Raw genomic sequence first — 22,206 nt, 5'->3', positions numbered from 1 at the left:
ACTTTGAATTTGAAAAGTCTGAAATATGAAAAATTTCGATGCAATTTTAACATACACAATCAATCACAACTCTAGAAGAGGCAAACGAATTAAACTTTTTAACAAATGGCGAACTCCTCTTTTATTCACACTGATTAAAGAGTAGAGACTTTTTCTAATAATTTGATTCTGAAATAGGAAATGTTCTTTTTTTAGGTGAGGGTTACTGCAGTCAGACCTTACGTTTGAATCAATGCCAAACAAAGGAATAATTTCGTAATGCAATTCATTAGAAAAATTTGCTACATAATGATAGAACTCTCATGTGAAAATCAGTGAATACATAGATGTTTACATCTTCAAGCGTAAATTTATTATATTAAACATAACAATATTTTTTAAGCTTAGATGTAGCATTTGACTTTTATTTAAAGATTTTTAAGGTGCTAAATATTTTAAAACTAAGACGCTATCATTTAAAGTTTTGTGCATAATGAGACTGAACTATGCCAGTCTGTAGAGAGCAAAATGCATTTATTTCCTTTAATGTTAGTTAAAATGTTCCGCGCGTAATTTCATAAATGAATTAGTGAGCTATTCCTCATTTTAGGTTTATATACGCTGCAAATAATAAAACGCAAGAAAACATAAATAAAGCTTTAATGCAAATCTTGCTTTAACCTGATGTCAAAATGTTGCTCTTGTTTAAATAATGCAAGATGACATGTTTTGCATTATAAATAAATCAACATCATTTGCAGACTGTTAGAAATTAAACGCTAAAATGTCAAGTAACTTTTTAATTTGATGCATTGCACTTTTTTAGAGAAATTATAGCATTTTAAACAACATGTCAAAATGACGACAAATAAAATATCCCCCTTTTCAAATGCCTTATTTTCATGCTCCCATTATCACATTTTACTAAATATGGAAAACCTAGAAAAATTTCATAAAGATCAAGCTAGAAAATGTAAACAAGTTGAGCAACTTAAAAACCAAAGTTCTATCGATAGCGTTTGCTCTTGTTTCGATCTATTATTGATTTGAACGATACTGAAGATAGAGGTCACAGTGCAAGAAGCGTGACCTTTGGTCATCAGCTAAGAAATAAACAATTAAAATTCTCTAGCCAGAACGTAAATAATGCTCTAAATGCTCATTTCTAAATAGAAATATCTGATCGTAGCGTAACAACCGCTGTCTCGTGTCCTTTGATTCAATCGCTGATTAATGTTCCAAAACGAAGCACACAATAATAAATTATCCTTACCTAAGTATTTTAGGATAAACGAACTGATCTTGTGGACGCTTCGATAGAAGGTGGACAAAGAGTGACCAACCATACAGCACATTTCTGAAGGACGGAGGAAAGGTAAATAAACTAATAGTTTTTCCTCCGTTCTCACTACAAACTCTCTGCGGATCTCTTAATGTTCAAAGAAAGCCATCTTGTAACCCTACGCGATCGATAGGGGCTGTAAAGCGGTTGGCGCTAGTTGCACAACTACGCCGAATAAAAAAAGTGCTTCGAGATAACTTTACGAATCACTTAAAGGATTAGCTTTCAATGCCTCGAATGAAAAAGAGGATCTGTAAACAAGGTAGAAAGAAAATGTCAAGTGGAAGTCATACGATTATTTTAAATTAAATTTATGAGACAATAATCGGTGTTAAAAGTAATTTTGTTTATTGCCAATACTCAGATTTAGAATAAAGTAATTTTGCAACAAAATTAACACATCGGTTATTTGATTGTTATACTTTCTGTATTGAAAAGAGATTTCTCTCTCTGCTTTTTTATTTTTTTAAATATGCAAGTAACTGAAATTTAGCATCTATAAAAAAAAAAAAAAAAAAAACATCACAAGGAAGATAAATTTGACTGAACAGCAAAAATTCTTATTTTCGCAATGAATGTGAATTCTCTGAACCCTTCTGCATTATTTTACTTTAAATTTATAAAGAAGCAAATGAAAGTCTGAAAAATGGCATTTCAATTTAATTTATATAAAATATTTTCACCGTATTACTTTTAAGATTTTGGATCAATTTGATTAATTTAGCCACGGTTTTTTATGGTCCTTTACTGAAAAATAAAGAGTTCTAGTTATAAGGAATTATCGCCTTTCGCCGTACCTGCTCTTGTGATGTAATTGGTAGTATGTCCGGCTAGCAGTCGAAAGATCCAAAGTTCGAATCCAGTTTAGGTCATAGCTGAATTCTCACTTTTCGGCTTCTTGGAAAAAGTACTAATGGTTTTGCACTGTTTGGAAATATACGTATGTTTCTTGAATGAGGGTTGGAAATATATGTTGGAAATATATGAAATGCACTGTTTGGAAATATATGTATGTTTCTTGAATGAAAAAAGAGGTATTTTTATTTTTACCAAGCCAATTTCTTGCATTTACAATATAAAGGTTCTTGCTGCTTCACGTGCAGGAAACATTTGCTACAAATCTGAAGCCCAAACTATCTATTTTAAAGTTTCGATTTTAATAAATCTTTTTTTTCTTTATTAAATATATGCAAAAATTTTTACATGTCATGAGTTTATGATAGAATTATATCAAAGCAAGTCTTTTTTCTCCGAGTTTCTTGTCGTTTTATCAGCTTCTTTTAAGCAAATGATTTTATATTCTATAGCATATGATTTTATGTTCTATTGTAACTGTTCAATGTGTAATTATTTCAGGTATTAAACTGAAATTTGAAAACTAAGTTCAGATTATAATTTTCTTTTAATCTCATTTTTGTATCCTTTAATTTTGTAAACATTGTTTTTAAAAATCTTTTCAAACTTTAATGTAAACTCTTACAGGTCTTACTGAAGTCTGAAAACTTCAAAATTGTAGTTACTATTTTTTTAATATTGGTTTAGGTATCAGCTTTGGTTCAAATATCAGGTAGCTTCATATTTTTTAACTGAGAAATATTGCAGGAAAAATATAATAACTTTCACTAACAATTACATATATTGATATACACTGCCCTCCAGAAGTTAAGGAAAAAATAATTTTGGTGTCTAATTTGAGAATGAAGCAACATAAAAACAAAACATTTAGTGGACACGTTCGCTAAACAGTTCTTTAAATAAATATGACGTAGAATGCTTCTTAAGATGAACACAAACATGAATTACAACAAACAATTGAACTCCTGGCAGAGAAATCCAGTCTTGGAGAAACAGTATATCACAGTTTTTCGAGGAAACATGTGGTGGTAACATTATGAAAATGGGTTCTAATAAGGAATGTGTTCACCCCTAACAGCAATACATTGACAGCAGCGGCGTTTCATGCTAGCAATTAAGTTGTCGCTCAGTGAAATGGGAAGAAACGACCAGATATGGAGTAATCCTTGGTCAAGCTCAAGATCTTGGAGGAGGATTTAAAGCAGCAACCTGTGTCTTATGGTAGTCACAAAGATGCTCGATTGGATTCAGGACTGGGGATTGAACTGGCCATTCCACACGCTCCATACCGTGACCCTCAAGATATTCTTCATCAATCCGAACTCGATGCGGTCCATCAGAAGAAATACAGAATCAATAGCATCGGCTTATGGGTGGATATATTAATTATGAAGGAACTTTGACCGGTTTGAGGGCGATATTTCAAACCAGGGTAGCCGTTGCGACTTGAAGCGTGAAGATGCTTTGTCCCTTCGCTCCTGATTGTTCGTGTATTTGTCATCATCTTCTAAAGTTGATGCTCTGATTTTTACCGTGATTCTAATCTTTTGCTATGCTTTCTCAGAGTGCACGGTGCAGTAACAGTAGGCCACCGCTGCAATAACTCTGATTTTGCTCGTACTTTGTAACTCAGCAATACATCATGGATCGCATGATCAACTTTATTAGTGCTGAAATTACTAACCTTCAGTGCTGACGGATCTCTCAACGAAAAAGGTGCCCGTGATCTACAATTCTTTTTGAAGCTCAAACTTTTCATCGAAAATGAGATCACCCTACAGCGTACTGCAGCTCTTCCGAAGCCTAAGCTGCCAGCTCCTAAGACTACTGACGGAATTAACCAGAATCAAGGACTACACAAACCTAATGCCCGCCGAGCAAGCAGGCCTGCCCGCTCCGATGAGAAGAAAACCCAAAATTCAAAGCTCTAGATGAAGAAAGCGGCGGCTCAGACTTTGGTCCCAGAGGAGATATCACTGTTCGCTTGAAAAAGCCCGTTCGAAAGACAAATCTCACGGACAACGCTGATTTGTCGGAAATAACGACAACAGTTACGACAGCAAGTTACAACCATGAGAATATGGATACGACCCCCATAACTGCACAGCCATCACCAACGGCCAATCAGAATTCAGGAGGAAGGAAACTACCACCTATTATGGTAAAAGATGAGAAAAATAATTTTTCTAAGATTAGAGGACTACTCCTAAGCCACAATCTCACTTGTGAAAGAGATTACTATGGTCAACTAATCCAAGGTGGATACAAAATTCAAGCAAACCAGCCCACAATTTGAAAACAAATTGTGCAAGTTCTCAAAGACGAACATATTCTTTTCCATTGCTATGAACTGCCGGAAAGCAAATATATTAAAAGTTGTAATCCGCAGCTTACCTACATACTACAAACCTGAAGAGATCGAGGATGAACTTGAAGCCAAAAGATACGGCGTGGAACGAGTTAACCAACTCAAAAGACGCAGAGACGGAAATATTCAGCTTCTTCCCCTATTCTTCGTTACTCTCAAACGTAATGAGAAAAATAAAGATATACGTCAGGAGCGTTTCCTCCTTGGAATGAAGATTACCATTGAAAGCTACAAAGGTAGAGCGGGACCCTTGCAGTGTTATCGCTGCCAAGGGTTCCATTATGCCCAATCAAATTGTCACCATGACCCTAAATGTGTAAAGTGCGGCGGTGACCATAACTCATTCCAATGCACTAAGGATAAATTCACTCCACCGACTTGTGCAAACTGTTCTAAAGAAGGACACACGGCAAACTACCGTGGGTGCGAGAAGTTCCCTAAACCAAGGACTACTCAACCTGTTAAAACTTTCGCAGACAGATTTGTGACCAACAAATCGTTCGCCCAAGCCTTAAACTCCGGACTTGCATCAGAATCGATCAACGAGGCGAAACAAGTTCTCAACGAATTTAAAATGTTTGTGGCTCTTATTAATGATTCTGGACTGCCTCTATTATGTAAACAACTTGTAAATCAAAATTCTTCCGAATCTCATGACAGTGTTAACGAGAAACTTGTTAATGGATAGATTTCTTTGAACACTTACTCCAATTTCTTGCGCAGTGTGGAATGCCAACGGCCTACACAACCGTATGCATGAACTCAGTAATTTTCTTCAATTTCATGACATCGATATAGGAATAATCACTGAGACACATGCCCAGGCATGCCAGCGTCTCGCTATTCCTAATTATCAGCTATACAGATGCGATCGAACAACCCATCGCGGCGGTGGAGTTGCAATATATGTTAAACGATCCTACCAGTCTTGTTTCATCAAAGAATTTAAAGATAACAGCAGTGAAGCGCTAACAGTGTCAGTCACCCTCCCTTCTTATGGTAATATACATTTTTGAGGATATTATAATCTCCCCAACAGCAGACTGAGTGATACAATTTTGAATAATCTTCTCCACAGTGATACTCCAGCTATTCTGGCGGGTGACTTAAACGCGAAACATTCTGCCTGGAATTGTCGTCGCAGCAATGCGAACGGTAAAATTCTGCATGACTACATCCTCAGTCATCCAGTGGTTATCCACGCACCTAATGAATATACATACCGACTTGACCAAATCGAGAGATCGGACATTTTCGATATTTTTCTATCTACAATGACTATGCCGATACTTCTCACAGTAAAGCATGAGATGACATCTGATCACCTTCCTGTTATTGCAACGCTAGGTGTTTCAAAAATGAACTGTGTAAATACTAGGACTGTAATTGATCGGTGTTTATTTGAAAATTTGTTGCAAAATAGAATTGTGCATTTTAGTGATTTAAGTACAGTGACCGGAATTGACTCTGCCATTAATTTGCTCACCTCGCATATTAAAAGAGCCTGTGAGGAAGCCAGAGGTAAAATTCCCATTAGCGACAATTTACATCGCTTGCCTAAAAACATCAGAGACATGATGCGACAGCGTCAGGGTAACAGGATTAGAAAGTCATATCACGTGACTTAGGATCCGTCTACCAAACGAGAATACAACAGGATTAATAAAAGAATTAGCAAGGCCATCAAACTTTATAAAGAAGAATTATGGACAGAAAAAATGCTCAATTTAAACGTAAAAGATGGTTCCTTCTGGACTTTAATTAAAAATTTGAAGAAAACCTTCTCCACATACTATCTTCTTCATTAAAATAACTCTGTAGCCACATCTAATCAGGAAAAATCTGAAATGTTTGCATCCCATCTCCAAACTCAATTTATGCCCAATGACTGGGAAGTGAATTCTGATTTTGAAAAGGATACACTAATTAAAGTAGTTCAAGACTGGCTCAACGCACCAACAGCCAAAAGTATTTGTAAATTAACTGCTCCTGATGAAGTTTCTGATATTATAAGAAAATTACATCCAAAGAAAGCACCGGGAATCGACTGTATAACTAACATTACCTTAAAGCATCTCCCGAGTAACTTTATCACCAAAGTTACTAGTATTTTCAATGCTTGCATTTCAAACTCTTACAACCCCAACCCCTGGAAAGTTGCAAAGATCATCATGATACCCAAACCGGGGAAAAATCAACTCCAACCAGACGGATTTCGTCCAATAAGTGTTCTCCCGAGCCTAAGCAAAGTCTTTGAAAGAATTCTACTGGAAAAAATGAAGTCTTATCTCACCTTACTGGCCCCTGAACAATTTGGGTTCAGAGCTCACATTTCAACTTCCAAACAACTAGTAAGACTGACTGAGTTTATAGGCTCAGCTCGTCACCTTAATCAAAATGTTGCTATCCTCATGCTGGATGTGGCGAAAGCTTTCGACCGCTTCTGGCATGAGGGTCTCATAGCGAAACTTATTTATTTCAACTTTGAACGTGAGCTCCTGCTAATTATTTTCTCTTTTATCACCAGGAGAAAATTCGTAGCTCCTGTTCACGGTGCCTTCTCTTCAGAACGTCCAATTCACAGTGGAATTCCTCAAGGGAGTGTTTTAGGTTCAATTTTCTATCTTTTCTACGCTGCAGACTTCCCTTCTGTGCTCTACAACAATAACTCAATTTTAGCTTGTTACACAGACGACGCTGCTTTGGCGGTGAAATCTGCAAATGTGAATCATGCAGTTAAAAAACTCCTAGACCACATCCCTTGCATAGAAGACTGGTGCAAAAAGTGGAAAGTACAAATTAATGCATCCAAGTCTCAACTACTCATCATCAGAAAAAAGAAAAATAAAAAGAACCTCAAGAGGCCACTCCTATTGCTTAATGAACCCATACCTGTTGTGAAACATGCTAAGTACTTATGAGTTACCCTGAATAGTAAAATGACATGGACTAACCATATTAATAATGTGAGAAATAAAGCCATCTATGTAATGAAATGTTTGTATCCTATGTTAGGACGCTTTTCAAAACTTGATCTCACCAAAAAGAGATTAATCTATCTCTCAACTATTCGTCCTATCATGACGTATGCCTCACCAGCCTGGACTACTGTGACTAAAACAAGCTTCAAGTTGTTCAAAATCGTTTTCTAAGACTGATAACCAGTGCTCATTACTTTGTGCGGAACGAAGTACTCCACAGGGACTTAAAAATCGAGCCACTAGATACTTTCTTACGCAAAACAAATGACAAGTTCTTCAGGAAAGCTAAAGACTGTGAACATCTGAATTTATTTAATCTATTTCACTACGAAATCTTAGACGAAGACAGACATCTCCGTCCTTTTGCTGCTTTTATCCTGAATAGCAATCAGAACTTTCCTACGTAATTGCTATCAATTTCATTTAGCGACTATTGGAACTAAGTCCAAAACGAAGCAGCATTCATCAGAGCCAGCACTTGGGATGGTGGCGTCCCACGTGACCTGTGCACACCACTATACAGATGTATTTTTCATGCAATAAAGCTTTCCTAATACTATGTACATATGTATATAATCTATATTTAACCTAGCATATTGTTTTCCAACTATTTATACTGCACTTTATTTTATATTTTTCTTGTATTCTATATATGTTACTTTTTGAAGAATACTTCAACACCAATCAGATCTCATCTCAGAGCTCACGTGACTTTGGTCACACTCCTTTCTACATATCAGCTTGCTGCACCGCCCAGCTCAAGCATTTCCCCACCTGCAGCGCTCTTAGTAGCATCTAAATCAAGACAGCCGGAACACAGCACGTAATTACTGCGTGCTAATCGCGGCTTAAAGAGAACCTTGGATATTTCAAACCGGTCAAAGTTCCTTCATGTGTGGTCACCGAGAGAGATCCCCAGACCAACCATTATTCTACTACCCCTCTGTGCATTTTCACAATGTGGAATTGGTTGTTCCCTCCTGATCAGCTGACGACCTGAATTACTCTCCCATGTGAACTTGAACTCTTCTCTGAAGAGAACAGAAGCCCATTGTTGAATGGTCCAGGAGACGTGTTCTCCTGCCCAACATAAACGGGCAGCTCTGTGTCCTTGGGGCAAGTGGACACTAACAACTGCTCATCTAACATACAGATTAAATGATCTGCATTGAGCTCAGGCACAGTGACGTCGCTCCTCCTTCACGCCGAAAGAGCTAAATAACGGCCTCCCGCAGATGTTGTATTTCTTGTTCCGCCTGTAACATGTTTTATAGAGACAGAATCCTCGGATTCAAACTGATTCCATAGTCGCTGGACTACACTGCGAGTAGCATTGAGACATTGAGATAAAATGGCCACAATTTCATTGAGACAAAGCGGGACAAATGGAATGAAATGAGAATTATAATTTAGTTATGAAAGCAGACCAATAATTCAAAAAAAAATATATTTTATTCTATACATTCATATGCTTGTCTATAAATATACAAAAATATATTTGTTATTAACTACTAGTAACTATAAAAATATTTGTAAAAAACAATAATTTGAATATTATGTTTTTAATTAATTTAATATTTTATTTTTAAAAAAAATATGATCACGGTTATATTTTTTTATCCGAGTGAATACTTTGCAATAGATTCGGATCATTGATTGAAATGTCGTGAAATTTCTCACGTGAATTGGTCAAATTATATTTTAGGCTTAATACAGATTTTAAAGTTTTAGTGTTCAACTACGTTTTTCCAATTGTCCATATTTAATTGATACTAGAAAAAACACTTGCTGTTTCCGCATTTGTTCCTGGAAGGGTGAGCGTGTGTTCTACAATTTTCAAAAGATTTTCATAAGGAATATTATTCTGTTTAAAATGAAGGAATAACTCCTTTAATTTTTTGTCTGTTTCAACATTTGCAGACAACCAAGATTTAATATTTTCAGCAGTAACGCATCTATTTACTACAATGAAAACCTAAATAACTTATACTGACTAAATATTCCAATAATTCATAGGTTAAATTAAATTTCTGTCCCTTTGAGATGATATATGAAAACACTTTTCTAAAAATAAATTATATATACATATATAATGATGGAAAGAGATGGATTATGCATAACGAAGATTAAAAAAAGTTTGTATGCATTATTCACACAGGTCCAACTTGCAGTATGAACCGTATAATAAATAAAATTCTCAGTTAGGGAATTTCACTCCTTGGGGCAGCCTTGCATTTCATATGTGTCATTCACTATACAGTATTAAACTACAATTTACAAGAACTCAGGTTTTATTTAAAGATTCCTTCAACGATTCCTTTTGTAGCAAACAAGGCAGTATTGCCGAGAGAATGATTTTACCGTCCTCAGATAAATGTGTCACTTTAACAGTACGGAATTGTAATTTAAAGAAATACGCAAAAATATAGATTTTTTCCCCATCAGAAACTGTGTTATTAATTCGGTCTATATATATAAAGCCATAACTGTAGCATCTAGAGCCTACTCTTAGCTCGAAAATATTTCTGAAACTTAAAAAAAATGCTTTGCCCTAGTTTTAAATGAATTTTTAAGAGCAATAGCATCATAAATAAGGAAAAAATATGTGCAGCTAATGATATAAAATTAAATTTTGATCCACAGAATAAGCCATATTTGGGTCATGATCGGTATTCTTTGGAAAATCTGGTAAGTTATAAGATATGAAATTGAAGGATAGATTGTAAGCAGAAAGAAAATAAATACCTGAAACTTTTGAAGATTATAAACCGATAAATAATAACTATATCGCAAATAAATGCAAGCACTTAAATATACTTGAAGTGTAAACTCATTTACTTGAATATACTTGAAATTTAAGCTATATGCTATGAAAACAAAAGATAACTTTGGGTGAAAAATTTCATAAATAAATATTAACAAATTTATTTAAATAAAAATAATGTTAGAAATAATATATGTGTAAAAAAAGCAGGGAATATCTATCTATCTACATACATATGTAAATTTACAAAATAAGCAATTTTTATCCTAAAGATTATTATTATCCTGTAGAGTTTACGGAATATTTTAACTAAAAATTTAGATTAAGAAAATAGTTAGACACTTTATTAAGCATTCTGAACTAGATAAAAATTTCTTTAAAATATGTTAAAATTTAAAAAAATTAAAAAACTTATGAAAAATCTGCATTTAATTATTCATAGTTTAATTCTTGAAACAAATCGTTAGGAGGTAATTATTTAAAATGTTAAACATGAATAGTTAAAAAGTACTGATATACGTTTCTTTCTTCTTGACTATTTCACAGCAAAAACTAAATTACTCAAAATATTATTAAAATTTTTAATTATAATTCAAATATTTCGAGATACAATTTTTTAATTATTGTTATTAAAAACCAATTATAAATTTTGTTGCTTTCAAATAGTCAAGATTGGCGAAACGTGAATCAGTACTCCTTAATTGTTCATGTTAATGCTTTAAATAATTACCCCCTGACGATTTGTTTGAAGCATTGGACTATGAATAATTAAATTGCAAATTTTCATAAGTTTTAAAAAAATGCACGTATTTTAACGAAATCTTTAACTAATTTTCAAAATGCTTAATGAGCCAGTTTCCCTTAGAAATTCCTCCACGAAGGCATCCCTCCCCTTAGGCAGATAGCCCTAGTGTGCTTTGCCGTATTCTCAATACACCACCACCACCAAAATGCTTAATACCTTGCACCTTGATAATAAATGCTTAATAATGCTGCTAAACTGTTTTCTTAATCTACATTTCTAGTGAAAATATTTCTTAAACTTTCCAGAATAGTATATCTTTATGGCAAAAAATTTATTTATTTTGTTACCTTTAAAATAATTGTTTTATATATCTATATATAATCAACACACATGTAAAATGTCTTCATATGAATCAAAGTATATTTTTATATTATAAATAATGCTATGATTTTAAACGTTAATGCTACTATCCTCGTTTTTGAGCCAATATTAACTTCTCCGGCATTCGAGCCCGGTTTTTTGGTAGCGCAGTTTGCTTCCCGAACCACTGTACCATCTGCGCGGCCTGTTGAGAAATCTTGAACTTTGAGAGCCCTTAAATCCTCTGTCTGGTTACACAAGGATCACTTTGAGAAGTCGCAAACCGCCAGCGACAGAGTGATAAATTCGCTGAACTGTAGTAGTTAGACTGTTTCCAGTTCATACACAGTGGGCTAGCTGCATAAGCGGTTTTGTGGTTTTCGATAAATGTAACGTGGATACCAGCCAGTTTCCCTTAAAGTCCTTCACTAAAGCATCCCTTCTCTTAGGCAGATATCCCTCGAGTGCTTTGCTATGTTAAATAAAACAAACTATAAACCACTGAAGTAAAATAATGGCTTGAGCTCCCAATTCTCGGAATGCGTTTCTGAATTGAAAGAACTTTAAACTTTCAACAGTTTGTTGAGACTGTTTGAAACACTGATATACAACATAAACGTCGAAAAGCGGATATTAAAAATTTGAAACGTACTGTCATAAACTATATAAAAGTAAAAGCCGTTTGGGCGGTCGAAGAAAAGTTCTAGAGTTTGTAAGGAGTGTCAACATTCTGAAAGATCCAAGTGATGGAGATAACGAAAGGAGACAATGAAATCATCCAAGATACAAATGATAGCGTAGGACTACAGCAAAAAGATGCATTTACTTAGCTAAGCTATTCAAACTAGGTTAGAGAAATTACTCGAAAAAACAGTTTGCTAAGGAGCAGAAGAACAGAAAAGGTCTCTAATCGGTAAAACTAAAAATATCTTCACTTCACGGCGAAGATTACAAATTATACGTAGAAGAAATAAACGGTAATTCAAAGAAGAAATAAATTATATAGGAATACAAATTTACATTAAGATTTATATAATATATTAACATTAAAATATTTAACTTACAAATTTAAGAATCTTAATAATTCTTTTTAATTTATTTGGAAAAATTCCTTCGAACATTTTGCTTTTAAAACTAGGAAGGAAAAATAGGATAATTTATTACAGGAATACAGATGGAGTGTAATATTGAAAGAAATATTAAAGTGCAATCGATATGCTGCGCTTCAGGATATTTTCTTCAGGTAATACAAGGAACACATAATCTTATTAGAAGATCTACAATTTCATTACAGATTCGACACTGATTAGAACTGACTACCTGAATGGATAGACTAGCTGCCTTTATGTTGCTGATGACACACTCGTGCAGTCTGTGCTACCAGATGCCGCTGAATAAAGGTCCAGTTTTGAAACTCTCGAGCGAGCAAGCAGTAAGCACAAACTATGATGACGTTTGTTAAATATACAAGTAATTACAATGTGCAGCATGCTTTGAGCCTTCGTTTCGATGACTTAGTGGGGTTATACTGAATTCAGATTCAATACACTTCTTAGTTACCCCATTACTTCACGGTTATGGACCAATATACACTACAGTAAGTCGACGCCGGTTGTTATGATATACGGTCACCAACCTTTGCTTTTTTCTAGGACATTTACTGACGAAGATCTTTAATAGGCTTAATATCGAGACGAAGATCTTTAGTGGGCTTAAAATGCGCATAGTTTATGCTCTTTAAGCATACAATGATTCACGCGCTTGTAGTAACAATGGTCTTAAATTCCAGCTGCTAAGTTAAGCAGATTCACTTAATTTCACTAATTGCAAAAGGCCTTGACATTCACTTACTCATAGCTCGCACATAGTTACGTTTTCTATGCTTCGTTATTGTTTAGTGTACGTACATATCTTGTCATCTCTGTTTCTCGTATATTTTGAGCAAGTTTATTTCACTAAGCAACTAATGTTTCATCTCATACGTAGTCTGCATACAAAAGCATACAAAATAGTTTTTACTTATTGATAGTTTTTAATCTCTATATCTGAGATAGCATTTAAATTAGAGCAACGTTTTGGAAAAATTTTCTGTAAAGCCTGTAGAGACATTAGATTAATTGGAAGCAGGGGTCATGAATAATCAGCAACGCCTTCACCTGGAATCGAACCATGGACCTCTGAAATACCGGCTCAGGGTGCTGACCACTACACCATAAAGGCATGCTAGAAGGCGGAAGAAATACCTTATAAGCCTAAACGTTATTGTTTTAGAAAAAAGTAATTAGGCTTTACTGGTTATGTATGGAAGAAAGAGAAAAAAAGAAAAAAGAGAAAGAAGATACAGATGGAGGACAAAATAATGCGAACACCTGTGAAAACGTATGATTTATTTCACATCTGCAGTACAGCCGCGCCACCTGCAACAGAAGTCTGCCACCTAGTGAGCGTGAAAAAGAAGGTATCAGTCTCTCAACAGTAGTCACTTGCGTTGCATGTTTCGATCGAACTGCCTGTGAGAAGTTGAAATGTCAGACCTGTCAGAGTTCCAAAGATGAATGATAGTTGGAGCGTATTTAAGTGGAGCATCGGTTACGGAAACAGCAAAACTTGTGGGGTGTGCAAGGAATAAGGTATGACAGCGTGCACGAAAGAGGGTAAGACGACGTCTTCAAAGCACAACAGTGGCCGAAAGTAAAAGCTGGCTGATAGGGATAGACAGGTCTTGAAGCGCATAGTATCCCGAAAGCACAAACAATCGTTATCTGAGATAACATCCGAAATGAACAGTCATCTCCAGGACTCCGTTTCAACAAATCTGTCAAAAGGGAACTTCATGCTGCGAACATTTATGGCAGAGGGGCAATTCGTAAACCCTTGGTGACAGCAACTAATGCTTCCAGTAATGCACGCCAGTGGTACAGAGATCACAAAGGCTGGCCCCCACAGCAGTGGAAACAGGCAATATGGTCAGATGAATCATTATTCACCCTATCTCAGACGAGCGGACGCGTTTATGTCTGGAGAACGCCCAAAGAAGCGTTTCGTCCTGACTGCCTCTTGCCGACCGTGAAGCATGGGGATGGCGAAATTATGGTATGGGGTGCGATATCTTGGCGCGGTCTTGGGACACTTGTTATTCTGCACGGGAGGATCACATCCAATCACTATCTAAGCATTCTAGGGCATCATGTCTATCCTTTTGTCCAGACTGCATTCCCTGGGGAGCGACGGATTTTTCAAGATGACAACGCCCCTATCCACACTGCTACGTATATTCAAGAATGGTTCGAAGAGCATGAAGATTCAATTTGACATCTCGCTTGGACCCTTCAGTCTCCGGACTTGAATATTATTGAACATTTATGGACATATTTCGAGTCCAAACTTCGTTGCCGATTTCGGAATTAGAGACCGCTCTGCAGGAGGAATGGCTTAATATTCCTTTAAATATTGTTCATGATCTTTATGCATCTATCCCAGGTCGCATTCAATCTGCACTTCAGTCAAAGGGTGGTCCAACCCCTATTAATAAAGATTTTCCATTATTTCACAGGTGTTCGTATTATTTAATCCTCCATCTATTTATCTATCTATCTATATATTCTTTATTCTTTTTACTTTATTTAATATATATATATATATATATATATATGCTATGAATATTCATATATATATATATATACTATGAAAAGCATCAAATTTTGTTAAGTATATCTGAAAATAGTGTGCTTATACTTAAAACCTGCCTAGAAAGTTTGCTATTGATGACAGTAAAGTAAGCATTTCGTACTAATTAGTTTCATATACTTTAGCTGCTAATGAAACCACAAGAAAGTTCTGTATAGTTAACCTTATGTTCCAGGAAAACATTTTTGAAAGAAGTTTAGAATATTTGAAAGAATAACTTACCTTCATCATCAACAAATCCACGATTGACAAAACCTCCGCAACTTAAGGATTCTTCTGGATACGAGAGTGATCTAAAAGGTACGTTGGGATGGTTGAATTGCTCATCTTCTGTAGGTAACTCTAGCGATGTGCTACCGGAATTTGTTTTGGATAACAGCTCTTCAGTTTCCGTGATATCATCATCATCGGAAGTGAATTCTGCTTGCTTCAACGCAGGCATCTTCTGAAAAAAAAAATAATAATAAAGGGAACAAATGTTACTTTTTAACTTTACAAACACCTAAAATTTTATCAAATTAGTTTTCATATTTATATGCAGATAGCTTCTTAGCAACGCAGTGTTCAGTAGCTTCGACGAAAGTGCTATTATACATTTTTGATACCCTGAAAATGCAATACTGAATCTGTACTGATCGAAAGTCTTTACGATAGCACAAATAATAGATTTTATGTATCACATACATATTAGATATTGGTATTTTGTCAATAGTATGCTAAAAAAGTATTATTAAGGAAAAACAGGAAAGGTGCTGGTGGTAGATTTATGGCGCAAAGCTCTAAAGGCCATATGCGCCAAACACAGGATTTATTGTATATACCGGAAAACCTTGAGAAAGAGGAAGTAAATTTATAATACGAAAGCGAAGCCCTTCTTGAACTGTGGTATGTGTCTTGTTAGAAATAGTCTCCAAACTTGCCTTGTTACAAGATAAACTTACTTGTATCATCAGATTGTTATTTTCCTTTCAAATCATATTTTAGTTTTATACACGAGGCTTGTTGTTTAAGTAAGTAGCGTTTTGATATAAGATAAATGCAAGTTAAAAAAAAATTTTTTTAATTGTATTTTTATGTGAAAGCCTGGGCTTTAAGCTGATTTCGAGCTTTATTTTCTTCTACATTGAGGCCTTTACGCATAGCATGACCAACTCCTGAATTCCATCTTCATAGAGATCTGCTGCCTGATTCAATAAAAGTTTTGGTACCCAAAGTAAGCATAGCTTAAGATCATTTCGACGTTCTGTAACAATTTCGTACCAGTCCACATGATTTTAACGGCATTCACCCCAAATCAACCAAACTTAAACTAAATACACATGAGTTCTCCCTAATTTCACTTAAATATTAACTTTAAAGTGGATGAAGTGTTTTTAGAGATAGAGGATGGAAGATAATGTAAACCAAAATCTTTGATCTGCCAAATTTGTGCGAAATGGAACAAGATGCAAAAGTTCGTGGAATGATATCGCCCTGATAAAGCAGTAGCAAGTTACAGCACAGGCATTTTCAGTAACAATGCAACTGAGAAATAAAATTGCAGAAAATAGCAAATCATATTGAACAAATTTTGAGCGAAACGGAGGCCCAGTGAGCCGTGTGGCGCTAAGAGACAAATAAAAGATAGAAGAATGTACTACAGAAAGATAGAAGAAAGTACTGCGGAAAGACAGACCTGATGATTTTAAGGAAGGAGAAAAACTATCCAAACAATAACAGCTTTTTCGTATCACTTTCTACTTCTGCAATTCACTAATCCTTCGTATGAGTACGGTAAAATTAAATTTCAATCTATTGTGTTTATCTTTTTTATCTTGGATTAATGATTTTTGCCTGGTTTTTGTGTCATGAGCTTATATACAAAACTACTATATTAAATTTTAAGCAAGCAATATTCTACGGTCCAGGAACGGATTACTCCATTTTACAATCATTCCTACGACCCTACGAGGAACGTAGTTAGTGCCCCCAAACCTGTATAGTGGTTGGCGTCGCTGACTGCCGTGCTGAAGGTCCCAGGTTCAAATCCCGGAGAAGACATGAATGTTTGTAAATGTATAGTGTCGGTGCGGCATGGCAGTTCTCTAAATATGCGGCGAGTCGAAAGTTTTCTCATGTTGTTCGGCGGAAGGAGAGAGAGGTGGGAGACCCTCGGACCCGTCCCCTCGGGGTGATCTCCATCAAAATTGGGGGCGGAACTGAGCTAAACCGCAATGTCACCTGGATGGTGCTCAAGGCTGTTGCCAACGGCAGACATAATCTAGTGCTTCTTACCACAAGAATTTTCGTAGGCTTGGGCTGACTACGTCAGACAAGTGAGCATAAGCAACAACATCAAAAGCGTAGTTAGTTTGATTTACGAACATTTCTGTTGTTGAATGTTCTTTTGTCTTAAAAACGCACTGAATTCATGAATCGAGATTTCAGTGTATTTAAAATACTTTTCTATAAATTAAGTCATGAACGTAGAAACATGGATAGTATTGAGTTTAGGAAAAATGCGAATTTTGTTTTATAAAAATTGCATTCTTATAATTAATTCTATCTCTTACAGAAATTTTAAACCACTAATCGCTGATTTCAAAATGAAAATGCACAAAACCCTCTGAATATACAGATCACTATTATAAACATTATCATATTGTTTATACACATTATTTCAAAACCACGTTTTAAAGTTTGAGATTTCAGTGTTAAGTGAAGTTTTGTGATCATTACTTCAGCAGATCAAAATGCTACTTAAAAGGAAACTTTTAGGAGAGAAATCCTAACGAAAAATGGTCTTTCAGATAAATATTAAAAAGACTGCTCAAAGTAGTAAGTATTGAATAGTAAAGTCCACTGTTAAAAGCAAGTTATTTGAAAATTTCAATTTAATATAACATGAAGGTAAAGCTTTAAAAACGTTTTAGGAGGCGAGGTATTAAGTGTAATCAAACTGCAAACTAAAAAACTAGGAAAAACTCATCAGCACTATGCAATGAAGATATCTTCTAGAAAAGATATTAGGCTTCTGCATGCTGTGGCTAATAATCATGAAACACCAAAAAAATATTATGAAATCTTATAAACAAACAAAAACACGTTCAGAATGCAGAAAAAATAGACACATTGAAATTTAAGTAAACAATAAAAGTAATTGTTGATGAACGTTGTATATGTATTTATTGTAGTAATAATACAATATCACGCATTTAGAGAGGCAAAAGGGAAACATTCGCAGAAACTACATTACTCCCATCGTTAAGCACCTAATATTATTCCATCCATGGTAGCTGGCAAGCATTTTGTTTATACTACAGTTATAAATAGCCAGACGTCCAACATATTTACTCTTAACTTATGGGAAGCAACGTAATGGTGGCCGATATATGTTTAAAGCCTATTGCCATAGATCTATAATGTTTAAATAGAGTAAACATGGGATTTAATAAATGGATTCCAAATTACCAAGATATCCTTCTTACAAGAAAAACTCTGAAATATTTTAAAACAAAAATATGCTTAAGGTTAGTCCTTACTATATTTCTGCTTGCTTAGTTTATATTGTATTCTTCGGCTTTGCATTATAGTTGCCGTCGTTATAGTTATATTTGCGTCATTTGCATTATAGTTATATTTAAACGTCGGTCGGTCAAACGATTTACGTCGGTGAGAAATTTGAGCCAACTTCGCGTGAATCTTTTCCCTTGGACTATAAAGACGAATTTGTCATATATTAGGACCATTTAGTCAGTTATTTTAACGGGAAGGAGCAAAAAAACAAATCAACAGGTCTTACATTTCCTACTACATATTAAAAAGTGAATTTTAAATCTCCGTAATTTACTGACATTTCTTGAGGCACATATAAAGTAGTAAACGTGCGGAATATCTATGTCCCAGCCCCCTAGAAAATGTTAAACCCTTGGCTATTAGACCTGAATTCATTGTTTATTTAAGTTTCATCGCTGCAAGTGAACGGCTGATTTGTAAGTACGAATCGTGCATTTAATGCTCTGATTTAATACAATACAATGAGTTATGTTTATTACAATGAATTGTTAATGAATGATTTAATACAATGAATTGTTAAACTTTCTTAAGACTTTGTAGTTCTTCTCAGACGAAGCGCTAATTAGCTCCAAGTCCCTTAGCTGTTTGATACTACTTTATACTACCAAAGCAAACTCTATGAACTCTATAATCATCAAACTCTATAAAGTCAACGAATTTTAAGTGTCCCTTACAGTCACAGACAAAAACACAACAGTCACAGACATCCGTATTTGTCCGAATTTTGTTCGGAATAGCCTTGATTTGTCATCATACTGATCTAATGACGAGGATTATTTCACAAAGCCATACCTCAATTTTTCTAATTACCTTAATTTTATAATAAACATTTTACCTTAATTTTTTAATAAACATTTTAAACGCTATTCTAGAAAGATTGGTTTTGCGTATTCTCGGTTTTTATATGGTATCAATATATACATTTAAGCAATGCATTAAAAAAAACCCTTTGAATAAGATTTTTGAGCATCATAAAGGAAGAAACCTTAGATTGTAATTTTTTATATTTCGAGGTGACTAATTCTTGTTTTCTTAAAAGCATTTACAGAAAAGTAAACACTAATAATTTTCTCTTGATAACGGGGATTGTACGATCTTAAGACTCATCGATTTCACCCAAGCAAGAATATTAAGTAATATTTAGCATATAGTAACATTAATGTTAAGCAACGTAACGCAACATTAATGTTATTTAATTAATTTTATTAAATCAGCCCATGACTTGGCGATAAAGTATTAAAAGTCCTTAGTTTGAATCAAGATATTGGCGGCTGTAATTGTATTGAAGTTATTAATTCTTTTAGTTAGGTAAGTTTTTAAATTTTAATTGGACAAAAATTCAAGAAAAATATTATGGTATTAATTTGAAAAATTAAACTACTTTTTTTATAAATATATTCCCTTCTTACAGAGTTTAGAATTTTACCTAGCAGCTGGGAGCTTAAGTAAATCACGCGGCACAGCATTAATAAAAGTTTTGTTGTTTTTGTAATATTATTGCAATCACTTTATGTTGGATTTTAGTTCCTTTTTTGAGTTGCGATCAGTTTTACATACATTTTGTTAGAAGACTAGTTTATTTTCTCATAGCTGGTATAAAATAACAAGACTTTTTATAATTTATAAAATCATTTTCTTTAAAGTTTGGTATTGAAATGCACTTTGTGAAACATAAAACATAAATATATAACGGAGAGAAATAGCAGTCCATCTAAACTTCTGAAAGACATATGGGAGAGATTGTTATGATACTGATGAAGTAGCTTAAAATTATACGCAAAAGATATTCCAAATAAGTTTTAATTGCGTTATTAGATGTGCCTCTAGCCCAAATATTTTATAATTTTAATATTTTTATGAAAAATGTCCTTCTTTGGATTGTAAATAAATTTGTGAATATATGCAAAGAGTTAAAATACATAAAAATTATCTTTAATATGAGACTTGTTTTTTGCATTACTTTGAAACGGTTTTCACAAATAAATGTTTCTTTAAAATAAAAAAATAAAAGAACTAATAATACTAGAGCTATCGGTTTCGGCATTCGGAATGACACAAAATTTGTATAATTGGCAGCTGACAGTAGGCTAAGGGACCAGTGTTTTATCGTGGGATGAACAGGTGCTGTACTTTAACTGCAAACTTTCTGTGAGTTAAACGCTTTTTCAATGTGCAATACATATCCAGCATCTCAGCAGATTTGTGAGAACAAATTCATAGTATATATGAGGCCCTTGCATTTTTTGATGATTATTTACCTACAATATAGTTTATAAGGAAACCTTTAAAATGAAAGTTAAGGATTTAATGCATTTTATGCACATGAAAGACTTGAAGCAAAAGTATAAAAGGACACAAAATTGATGGCCCACTGGAAGTTTTGTTAAGACAGAAAAATTCTTCATCTAAGATGCCAAAAATCTGTCCCTATGTTTGTAACTATGCTCATTATTTTGATAATCTTTCTTCTGTATTCTTTCCTTTTTCTAATGAAGGCTGTGTATTTTGGAATTATTTGTGATAGCTGATGGAAGTTTTTTTTATTATTGGGCGTTTGAATTGACCATACGGACTGTCTTCTGATTCATCGCAAAGCCACTTATTGATTGATGAAACGCTTCTGGAGAAAATGTAGATAAAAATGGTCCATGGCCTGATAGAATTTAGTTTATTTGTGGAGAATCTATTAGTCTATTGACATCACAGTTTGGAAATATAGTGAAAATCGTTCTTGCCTTTTGTATGGGATCCCATTCCTGTTGCCACTGCTATTTTTGCAGACTGTTAATGAGATGAGTTCTTGGCTATGGTATTTTTGTAAGTCGCTGAGTATTGCTGCTATATCTAGTGCAGCTTCTTTTTCTCGCATCATTCTATCATTTACTTCATGTTCTTTGATCCATGAAATAATAATGCGCTTTTGTTTGAAACTTCTTAAGATTTGTAAAATTCTGCTCATTATCGTACAATTGCGTAGTGTGTTTCTAATAACATGTAAGGATGATTGGCAGTCTCACTGGACATCCAACTCGTTGATGATGATTCTCCTTTCATAGTCTAGTGTCTCCTGCTTGGAATATACTGTTTTCATTTGCTAGACGCTCTTTCTATAATTTAATAATTTGGTTGTGTCTCTTAATCACATATGAACAGCCTATAATATTTCCTATTTTGGAACGACCCATGAAAGCTAAGTAGAATATGGTAATATTACCAATATCTTAATGATGAAAGGATGTGCAAGTTCGTTTTGAACTGGGTGACAGTCATGCATGTTGGAATTTGTAGATGGTTGCGTTGAAATTGTTAACGAAGCCATTTGCCAAGACATTAGGTTTAGGGCTTGGGGTCTACTTGCTTCAACTTGCGTGCTCTGATATGCAGTGGTATTACTTTCGGTAATATTTGCTATGGAGAGGCAGAAGTAGTTCTATATGCTCTTGATATATTGATAAGGAATGGTACTGTATTCTGTTATTACGCAGGAGTTTCTCTTCTGTCGTAGAATTTACCCAAGCCGATTTTTATATTCTTGAACTTCCCTTATGAATAATATTATAGTATTTCTAT

General features: G+C 34.5%; 1 protein-coding gene across 2 annotated transcripts in view; it reads right to left on the bottom strand.

Moving 5' to 3' along the window:
• The window catches only part of CngB (Cyclic nucleotide-gated ion channel subunit B), a 109,152-nt gene that overhangs the window by 69,084 nt on the left and 17,862 nt on the right, over positions 1 to 22,206 (bottom strand). Inside the window, exon 2 of one of the 2 annotated variants that reach the window (XM_035351321.2) lies at positions 15,304 to 15,526. In XM_035351321.2, the coding sequence (XP_035207212.1) occupies positions 15,304 to 15,526 (223 nt within the window). Of the gene's footprint in view, positions 1 to 1,252; positions 1,435 to 15,303; positions 15,527 to 22,206 lie in introns of those variants that run through there. The other variant, XM_035351338.2, reaches the window with a different exon arrangement.

The sequence above is a fragment of the Stegodyphus dumicola genome, chromosome 8 (genome assembly GCF_044657685.1).
Source record: "Stegodyphus dumicola isolate Sdum_Otavi_A_Nest chromosome 8, ASM4465768v1".
In the NCBI taxonomy this organism is placed as follows: domain Eukaryota; kingdom Metazoa; phylum Arthropoda; class Arachnida; order Araneae; family Eresidae; genus Stegodyphus; species Stegodyphus dumicola.
Note: the sequence above shows the minus strand (reverse complement) of the source record. Positions and strands in the feature narration are given on the sequence as shown.